Source organism: Nannospalax galili, unplaced genomic scaffold (assembly GCF_000622305.1).
Source record: "Nannospalax galili isolate Female #2095 unplaced genomic scaffold, S.galili_v1.0 scaffold28, whole genome shotgun sequence".
NCBI classification, from domain to species: domain Eukaryota; kingdom Metazoa; phylum Chordata; class Mammalia; order Rodentia; family Spalacidae; genus Nannospalax; species Nannospalax galili.
This window is the reverse complement of record NW_008359594.1, coordinates 1,179,515-1,190,297: the sequence shown is the minus strand read 5'-3', so window position 1 is coordinate 1,190,297 and position 10,783 is coordinate 1,179,515. Positions and strand designations below refer to the sequence as shown.

The 10,783-nt window shown below is 48.1% G+C and overlaps 1 protein-coding gene across 1 annotated transcript in view; it reads right to left on the bottom strand.

Moving 5' to 3' along the window:
* Positions 1-2,223, bottom strand: part of LOC103726052 — a 5,196-nt gene extending 2,973 nt beyond the window's left edge. Inside the window, 2 exon segments of the mRNA XM_017795668.2 lie at positions 6-1,562; positions 1,564-2,223. Coding sequence (XP_017651157.1) covers positions 6-1,562; positions 1,564-2,223 — 2,217 coding nt within the window.
* Between the last annotated feature and the right edge of the window lie 8,560 nt (positions 2,224-10,783).

Below are 10,783 nucleotides of genomic sequence, written 5' to 3'. Positions count from 1 at the left end.
CCAGGTTTCTTAACTGGGAGCAGGGGGGTGTTCCAGGGGGACTGGCACTTGGTGAGAATTCCTTGTTCTAGGAGTCTTTTGAGGTGGGGCTTAATACCTTGATAGGCTTCAGCTGACAGTGGGTATTGTTTGATCGCCACTGGACTGGCTGTAGTTTTTAGTCCAATGACGAGGGGAGGCTGATTCGTCGCCAGTCCCATCCTCACCGTTTCCGCCCATGCCCCGGGAAATTTGGACAGCCAACCTTCTATATCGGGAGAGGGTTTATTTTTCTCTTCGAACAGTCTATATTCATCCTCCAGCCGAAGAGTGAGCACCTGGAGAGGGGCTCCCCTAGACGTGGTCACAACTGCCCCCTTATTTTTGAAATGAATGTGGGCTCCTAGCTTGGTCAGGAGGTCCCTTCCCAGGAGTGGGTAAGGGCAATCCGGCACGTGTAGGAAAGCGTGGGTCACTGTACCTGTGGCCAGTTGCACTTCTTGGTTGGTAGTCCATCGGTATCGATTGGCTCCAGTTGCTCCTTCAACCCATGACGTCTTTTTGCTGAAGGGTCCGGTGGTGTGGGTGAGAACCGAGTGCTGGGCACCGGTATCTACCATGAAGGTAACTGGCTTGCCCCCCACTCGAAGAGTTACCCTGGGCTCAGGTGGGGGGTCCTGGCCCCGACCCCCCTAGTCGAGGGTTAGGAGAGTGGACTCTCTTGTTCTTGATTTCTTTTTAGGGCAATCTCTTGCCCAGTGGCCTTTCTCTTTGCAGTAGGCACATTGGTCTCTGTCTAATGGGGCCCTGCCTCTGCCTCCTTTCCTATCTCCTCTAGACTCTTCCCTGTCTCTCACTACAGTGGCCAGTATCCTGCTTAATTCCTTGTTTCGCCTCTTGTCTCTTGCATTTTCCCTATCCTCTGCCTCTCTCCTTTGTCTTTCTTCTCTTTCTTCTTGAGTTTCTCTTTTATTATAATTTTTTTCTGCTTCCCTGAGTAGATCTTGTAACCTCTGTCCCTGTAGGTTTTCCATTCTTTGGAGCTTCACCTTAATGTCAGGGGCAGACTGCCAAATAAAGGACATAGAGACACTCACTTCTTGCTCAGGGCTATCTGGATCGAAGGGGGTGAACCTCCGATATGCTTCCTTTAGTCTCTCTAAGAATACCGTCGGTGACTCCTCCTGCCCTTGTACTACTGATCTTACCTTGGCCAAATTGGTGGGGCGTCGCCCCGCTGCTCGGAGGCCCGCTGTGAGCAACTGGCGATAAAGGCGTAGGTGTCCCCTACCTTCAGGTGTAGTGAAGTCCCAATCTGGTCTGGTCAAGGGAAAAGCAGCTTCTATTTCGTTGGGCAGCTGGGTGGGTCTTCCATCCGCCCCGGGAACCTGTTTACGGGCTTCCAGAATGACCCTCTGTTTCTCCTCTGTCGTGAGGAGGACTTGGAGGAGCTGTTGGCAATCATCCCAGGTGGGCTGGTGAGTTAGAAGGATAGACTCCAGGAGGTTAGTTAGGGCTACAGGGTCTTGGGAGAAGGGCGGGTTATGTTGTTTCCAGTTATACAAGTCAGAGGCGGAAAAAGGGCCAGTACTGAAGTTGGTTGCCCAGCCCTGGTCCCACCCGGAGAGGAAGTATGTGAGAAGAATCCCCTTGGTGTCCTCTTTGCTCTCGCAACCTCCCAGCGATCGGGGAGGACGTCCCGGGAGTGTGATCTATCGCTGCAACAACTGGAACCGGGGGCGCTTGAACCTGGGGCTGGGCTCTGGGCGTGGGGGGCAGAGGTGGGTAAGGGGGAGGAGAGTCTTCGAGAAGGGGATTTAGAGCGGAATCATCGGGGGGGATAACAGGCTTGGTTTTGAGCACTACAGGGCAGAGTGAGAGTGAAGGGGAGGGGTCCGTCGGCAAGGGCACCGAGGGGGTCTGGGGGACTGTCCTGGGAGAGAGAAAAGGGGAGACCCACGGAGGGGGGTCAAAGGAAAGGCTTTCCCAAGTGACGATGTATGGAATCTGATCTGGATGTCCATAGGGTCCTGGTCTGAAGACTCGCGCCTTGACCTGGGAAATAAGGTTCAAGTCAAAAGTGCCATTGCGTGGCCACCCGACGTCAAAGGTGGGCCACTCGGATGAACACAGGGCGGTCCACTTGTTTTTCTTGATCTCCACTGATTGATTGGAGGCTCTGGTCTTCACCTCGCGCCAATGATCTAAAGTAAGGCTAAGAGGGGTGGTTAAATCTTGTCCCATAGTGACTGGGAATGAGTTGACAACAACAAGAGTGAATACAACACAAAGGAGACACAGACAGCCGGCAAACAGAAATGCTGCGCTCCCTCGCCTGGTGAACCAGATCGAGGGCCTGACACCAGATGGAGGAGGTACCTCTTCCCCTCCGAACAGACGAACGAATCCCTCAGAAACATACTGGGTCCCAAAAAGGCGGGCTCCCATTCGGTTTCCTGGGACTTTAATTCTTGAGCCCCACACGTGGGCTCTCAGATCCCGTCGGGTGACCCCGAGGGGGGGGGACTTCCCGGACTCGTCAGTCCCTGTCCACCACCGCCCCAAACCAGACCATGAGTCTCACGCTGAGAACAAAGAGCAAGACAAGGGTGGTTATATAACTCAGCTGTGAAACTTCTGAAGGACTTAGACTGACATCATTTGCTCCCATTGAAGAATCGCGCTCAACACACAGGGACAAAACCAAGTTTCGGGATGCAAAAGCAAGAGGAATTTATTCATACACAGGCGCCTGCGGACGCAGAGTCCCGCTCGGGTCAGGACTTGCGTGCCGGGCTTAGTTTGGGGGGGCTTTTTATAGAGCAGAAGCAAGGTACAGAAGCAGATGCATGGTTACAAGATTATTATTAGTGCATTTCAATGGGTACAAGGTATGAGGAAACAGTATTGCCAAATTCAGAGGGGGCTATGGGTGAAACTGATTGTTATCGTTAACTTCCCAGTAGGGGCTGTTATCACTAACTTCCCGGTAGGGGCCTCAGGGTGGTGGCAGGTGGTCCGACTGCAAACGTCCTATCTTCCACTGCTAGTTTCACAAGACCTGGGTTAGAATCTTGGCTTATCGAATGGCTGATTACAGTTCTTTTTCTAAAATGGCCTTCCTGCTGTCAGTCGGGTCTTTCAATAGCGAGATTAGAAACCTCCATAGCCCACCTACAGGAATCATTGTCCTCTTTAGCTGAAGTCATACTCCAGAATAGAAGAGGGCTTGATTTACTATTTCTACAATAGGGAGATTATGCGCAGCCCTTGGGGAAGAATGTTGTTTTTATGTGGATCATTCTGGGGTAGTTAAAGAGTCTCTAGCTAAAGTAAGGGAAGGACTGGCTAAATGTAAAAAGGAACAGGAAGAGGCCCAGGGATGGTTTGAGTCCATATTCAATAGTCCCCCCTGGCTGACCACCTTACTCTCAGCAATAGCAGGCCCACTAATGATACTTTTGCTCATACTCACTTGTGGCCCTTGTATCCTAAATAAATACCTTGCTCAAATTTATCCGAGAAAAACTGCAGACTATCCAACTGATGGTACTGTTCACCCAATATTCCCAGTTAAGCCAGAGACCAGACACACAGGATGATATGGAAATGGTCCCACAACCCTGATTGCACCATCTAATTGCTTTCTCTGCTTCTGTACAATTGCTTGCTTGTTTGATATGGTTTAAAGATTTAACCCTTGTTACAACTCAAGGGGGGAATGAAGGGCCCAAGTCGTACTGACCCAGTTCTCACAAAACTGCCTTTTCCAGTCACAAGCCCCTAGTCTTAGAAACTGTAAACTTCCCTTGCCCCAAACTGAAGGTTATGACTAGGCAAGCCCGGACATGCCCAGGCAAGTAGTAATCTTCAGTCATCACCCCCATCCTAAGAAGCTATAGACCAAACAAGCCCGGGCATATAGCAGCCTTATAAGGTAAAAACAAAAACTCCTGGCCTCACCGATAATGGTCAACACATTCCAATGCCCTGAAGACAGCCCCTACCAATGAGAAACTTCCCCGTACTCAGAGCATGAAGCCACCTAATCATTTTGAAAGATCCTTGGTGTGTGTCGGCTTCTGTGAAACCCCCCTATAAAAGGCATACCCAACCCAGACTCAAGGCTCTCTCCGTCTCAACTGACTCTGGGAACCCGTGCTGGAGCCCGACAGGAGGCTGACTCCATTTTGGCTGGTTGGAGTTTGCACCTGACTAGTCGCTATATGAATTAGATGTTTTTTTTTTAATAAATACTACTAACTTCTAAACACTGGTGAATGGTCTCCAATTATTCCCGAGCCCTCGGACCCCAACACTTCGCTACTTCCAACAGTTATCTTCTTGCTTTGCTCCGGTATGTCATTTCCTTTGGTTTTTGTTGTTGTTGTTGTTGTTATTTGTTTGAGACAAGGTCCATGTAGCTCAAGTATCCTTGAACTTGTTATGTAGCCAAAGATAACCTGAACTTAAAAAAACAATCTTTTTCTTTTTTCCATTTTCATGTGTATATGTGGAATGCACATATATGTATGCATGTTTACATATGTGTAGGCACATATGGGGGTGCAAGTGCATGCAGAGGCCCAAGATTAAATAAATAACAGGAATCATCCTTGGTTGTTCTTTTACCTTATCCATTGAGACAGACTCATTCTTTTTTATACATATGTTTTATTTATTTTTTGTGTTTGAGTGTTTTGTCTGCATGTATGTAAGTGTGCCTGCATCATGATATACCTGTGGAGGTCAGAAGAGGGCATTGGATCTCCTAGAACTGGAATTATGGATGGTTGTTAGCTGCCATGTGGATGCTGGGAACTGAACCCTGGTCCTCTGCAAGAGCAGCCAGTGCTCTTAACCGCTGAGCTATCTTTCCAGCCCTGAGACAGAGTCTCTCAAACCTAGAGCTTGCCAGTATGGCTAGTCTTGCTAACCACCTTGTTCTAGAATCCCTTGCTAGGATTCTAGAGGACTACCATACCTACCTGCCATTTATATGAGATGTAGGGATTCAACCTTCAGTTCTCATGCATGAGTGGTTATCAATCAACCACTGGCCATTTCCCTAGTCATATGACCTTGAATTTCTGGCCTACCTCCTGAGTACTGGGATTACAAGTATGTGTCACAAAGCCTGGCTTGTGTCCTGTTGGGGACTGAACCCAGGGCTTCATGCATGCTAAGAAAGTACTCTACCACCAGTCTCTCTTTGGTATTTTTGTTTGTTTGTTTGTTTGTTTAAGAAGACAGCATCCAGCTATGTTGCTCAGCCTGACCCTGACCTCCTGCACTCGTCCTGCCTCAGCTTCCCAAGTAGCTAGGTATATAGGCTCATGATGTTGCCTAAAACTTGAGTTTAGTCTTCAAATTCATTCAATTTGTAGTTGGGTCCATAAAACTATGACTATAGATCCCTGTTTGTTTTATAATAAAAGCATTGCTGCTTCTGTCACCCTCAAGTGATCGATACTCTTAGGAAATGTTCCACATATGCCCTGCCTAGGCAGTCTTAGAAGCATGATCTTGCATGATAAAGCCCAGAATCTGTAGCATCTTCCTACCATGGACTCTATGTAGCGGCAATTTTTCTAGCCAAGCCCTCTCATGCCCTGTACCCTGAACATGTCCACTCATTCTGTTCCATTTCTCTGGAGTGCCAGTACCCTCATCCTGCTAAAAGGGATGTTTCTTTTTTCTTTTTTGGCTTTTTGAGACAGGGTCTCCTTGTAGCCCCAGCTGTCCTGGAACTCACTATGTAGACCAGACTGGCCTCGAACTCACAAAGATCTGCCTGCCTCTGCTTCCCAAGTGCTGAGATTAAAGGAGTGCACCACCACACCTAGCTGGGATGTTTCTTTTTTCAAGTTGTTTTATTTTTTTATTTTATGTGTATGAGTGTTTTGCTTGCATATTAGTAAGTATACCATGTATGTGCACTGACAATGGAGAGCAGAAGAGGATGTTGGATCCCCTGGAACTGGAGTTACAGATGGTTGTGAGCCTTTACATGGGTGCTGGGAATGGAATCTGGGTCCTCTGCAAGAGCATCCAGTGCTCTTAACCACTAAGCCATCTCTCCAGCCCCTGGAAGGAATGTTTCTTGTGCCCCTAAGGCTCCTTGCTTATTCTTTACTGTGGGTTGCCCTTGGCTCTGCATCTTGGAACCCCTTTCCACCTTCCTGCTTCTCAAAGCATGTTTTGCAGGCCCAGAATGGCAGGGAGATCTCTGTGAGTTGGAGGCCCGCCTGGTGTACATAGTGAGTTCCAAGCCAGCTGGGGCTACAGGGAGACCCTGTCTCAAAAACAAAACAAAATGAATCAATGCATGTTTTACTCCCTCAGAAGGGCTGGGGAATAAAGCTCTGTTGGTAAAGCGCTTGTCTAGAATGCATGAAGCCCTGGGCTTGATCCCTAGCACTGCATAAACAGGGTGGTGTGTGCCTATAATCCTTATCCTTGGCTACATAGCAAGTTCAAGGCCAACTTGAGATACATGACATCCTATCTCAAAAATAAATAAATGAGGGGCTGGAGATGGCTCAGCCGTTAAGAGCACTGGCTGCTCTTGCAGAGGACCCAGGTTCAGTTCCCAGCACTCACGTGTCAGTTAACAAGGATCTTTAATTCCAGTTCTAGGGTATGTGATGCCCTCCTCTGGCCTTTGCTGGTGTTGCATGTATGGGTTCACTTACACACACAGCAACCTAACACTCATACACATAAAATAAAAATTAACTAATTAAAAATAAATAAAGCACTCAGGGGCCTAACTGAAAAAAAATGTTTCAAGTACCCCACATGCCACCCAGCCCTCATTCATATGGGCTCCCTCACTTCCTGGGGCCCTGGAGAGTATCTTCTCCCAAGGTCCAATGTGGTTCTATCTCTCATGGGCAGGTTCCTCTGCCTGGGCTCAGCAGAAGCTTCTCCAAGTAGGAGCTGTGCTTTTCTGATCTGACCAGCTTATGTCCCCTGTGAAACAACCTCTGGCCTGTAGTAGCATCTGAGGCACTTTGCCGAAATGGAAATGCATGTGGCCCTGTCTCCTGACCTTTCCACATTCTTTCTCTCTGCTCTTCCCTTCCTGATTAAAATGTCAAGTAAACAGGAATCTGTCAACCAGCTCTTAATTCCCTGGGGGCAGGGGTGCAGGGGAGTGGACCCTTCTATCATGATTGGGTTAAGCAATCAACTCCTGAGTGACACACTTTGTGAATTGAAAAATACAGATGTGTGCACCTATGTGAGTGTGTGTTGGTGTGTGGTGGGGTCAATTCTGCAGGGATCTAGTTGTTCTAAATGATTTCTCAGCACTTTCCCTAGGGAGACAGCAACATAGGCAGGGGACCCGTTAATTAAGTCAGCAAGACATAGATTCATAAACCATGGAATGTGTGAGCGCCTAAGGAAATGGCCTCATTTTGGAGGTGGGGACTTTGGAGGTCTAGGGAAGAGGAATATTAGGTCATGCAGGCAGCTGATGTCACAACCTGCCTCTCTCAGCCTGGTGGGGTCCCAGGAGGAGAGCAGGCCCCCATCCCCTGATGCAGGGTGACCAGCCATCTAGTTTTCCTGATGCTGAGGGGTTTCTCAGCATCTCAGAGAGTCGGTGCTAAAACTGAGAGTCCCAGGCAAACCCAGGTGGCGTCACCTAACTGCTGTGGCCTCTCTCGCCAGACAAGTTTTAGAGAAAATGGAAAATCCAAACTATTCAAGGCCCAGATACAACTGTCAGGTGAACCCATCTGGACCAAAGGTGTGGCCTGTCCTGGCAAGGAGCTGGGAGGCCAGCTGCCACTCTGCCATGGGCATTCCTCCTGCTCTGTAGCTTTGCTCTACTTATACCAAACACATGATTTTCAAAGCTCTCTTGGGCCTCTTTGACTTTGCTTTCTGCAAACATTTCTTTTGAGGAATACCAGTCCCCCACGTGGTCTATATTTTGAGAGTCTCTGTTTAGCAATATACTGGCACATCTTTTAGTTTTTTCATATTTTAGCGCCATCCATCTAGCTCTGTGCCTAACTCTCTACATGACCTTGAACAAATCCCTGCATATCTTGGAGTCTTAGTTTCCACTTGTGAAATGGGAAATGTTAGCATTGCCCTTGCTGAGTGGTTCTGGGCACTGTAAGTGAAATGACTGGGAATTGCCTAGCATGCAGTGAGGACTCAGTAAAATAAATTTGCTTTGTGCCATTCCTGAAGGCTCTGGGTTCAGTAAGTCCCTTTATCCAAAGGCTGGGGGAGTTGGCCATGGGTTAGTGGAGACATAAATTTGCCAGTGGGTGAAGACGTAAGTTATCTCTCTTAGCCCCTACAGATCTAGAACTCAATTGTGCTCATAAATATTTATGAATTTCCATGCAGTGGCATTTCTTTAGGACCACTTTTCTCCTGAAATAGTGAGAACAGCACTGAAGTGCTGAAGGATGATCAAAACTTTGGTACCTGCAGTTGCAGGTGGAGGTGGGATAATGAAGACAGAGCCTGAGTTCTGTGGTACTCAAGGCTCCCATACCTGCCACTGTAGGAGGATCACTGTAGGGGCTGTCACATGCAGGCGAGGTGTGGTAGGTGAAACGGGGTTGACCTAGTAGAAAAGTCACTGGCCTAGACATCGGGAGACAGTGCCCTCCCTATAAGTGTGTTCCTCATTTGTTATGTGGCATAAGTAGAGGCCTTTCCTCTGTGAGCCTCCGGTTCCCCATCTATGAAATACATAGGTCCGAAATGGTCTCTATCTTAATTCTTTGAGTCTAAGTTTCTATACCTGACACTGCACTGTGCTAGGTGTTCTAGTTTGCCTTCAATTGCTGTGATAAAACACTCTGACCAATACCAACTTGGGGAGGAAAGGGTTTATTTAGCTTACACCTCCCAGATCACAGTTCATCAGGGAGCTCAAGGTAGGAACTCAGAGCAGGAACCTAGGGGCAGGAGCTGAAGCACAGGCCATGGAGGAACCTTGTTTACTGGCTTGCTCTCCTGGCCTGTGCTCAACATGCTTTCTTTTACAATGCAAGACCACCTGCCCAGGGGTAGCACCTCCCACAGTGGGCTGGACCCTCCCACATCACTCAACAATCAAGAGGATGCTCCACAGACATGGCCACAGGCCAGTTCAATGGAAGAAATTCCCCAGTTGAGGTCCCCTCTTCGGTTGTCAGCTGTGTCAAGCTGACAACTAAAGCCATCCAACAAACTAGGTACACAGTAAACATTAGTAAACATGCCACTTCTGGCCAGGGTGATGGCGTACACCTTTAGTCCAAACACTTGGGAGGCAGAGGCAGGAGGATCTCTGAGTTCAAGGCTAGCCTGGTCTACATAGCGAGTTCCAGGCCAGCAGGGGCTACAGGGAGACCCTGTCTCAAAAATATCAAAAAAACAAAACAAACAAACAAAAACCATGCCACTTAGTGAATATGTAATGAACTGATAAATGGAGAGAAGCTTAATAGATATTGATGAGGTCTTTCCAGAGAAGGTCTGGCCCTGGGTGGGAATCATTCATTGGCCATCCAGCCTTAGAAGCGTAATCTTTGGTTCCAACCCTGACTGCCTCTTTCCAGTGGAGCAAACTTTCCTTCCAACTTCTCTCTTTCCTTCAACAAGCCCAGAGCACCCAACTCTTTTTATCAAAATAATTGACCTGTACACTGAGGATGCCTGAGTTGATGCTGTGACCCAGGATGAACCTCCATCTCCAAGATCCCTACAGGAGACTGTGATGGAGACTGTTGCGAGCACAGGATGCTGGATGCCCCAAGGGCAAGGATGACTTGAGAAAAGAGCAGCTTAGGGCCCTTCCTTTCTTGGAACAATTAGGATAAACCCTTTTTCTAGTGAAGTGTGGCATTCTCTATCAGTTACTTTTCCTAATGCAAAAGCAGTAAGAGAGGGGAGGTTTCCTTTACATCACAGTCTGAGGGTGTGGTCCATCACGGTGGGGAGGTCATGGTGGCAGGAGTGTACAAAGACATGAGAGAGCAATAGAGGCTTTTATTCCTCTAGCTTTCTTTTTTGCATTTATTTATCTTTCTGTGTGGGAATGTTTTCCATGCCTGTCAGTGCACTCATGGGTATGATGCCCACGGAGGCCAGAAGGGAGCATTGGGACTCCTGAAACTGGAGTGACAGACAATTGTGAGCTGCCATGTGGGTGCTGGGAACTGAACCCAGGTCCTCTGCAAGAGCAGCCAGTGTTCTTAACTACTGAGCCATTTCTCAGCACTTTCTCCTTTTTATGTAGTCCGGTATCCAAGTCCATACCACTCACTATTAAGGTGGGTCTTCCCATCTCAATTAACCTAATCAAGATACTCCCTCACAGTCAGGGCAGAGGCTAACAGTCTAGATAAGCCCTCACAGATGTGCCTAAGCACTTTCTCCTTTTTATGTAGTCCGGTATCCAAGTCCATACCACTCACTATTAAGGTGGGTCTTCCCATCTCAATTAACCTAATCAAGATACTCCCTCACGGTCAGGGCAGAGGCTAACAGTCTAGATAAGCCCTCACAGATGTGCCTAGAGGCTTGTCTCCTAGATGATTCTAGATCAAGCTGACAATGAAAATTAACCATGAACTCATTGCACTTGAACTCCTTGCCAGTGCTCCAGAATGAACAGGCCCAACTCAGCTCCCAGCCAACAGTCATGGTGACTCTCAGTGTTCCCAGTGTCATGCTTGCTAGCGTCACCACCTCAGTCGTCTTTCCATTCCTCCTCCAACGATCAGTCCTCCTCACATTCAGAACTTGCACTCCTAACGACAGTCCTGGCTCTCCAGGACAATCT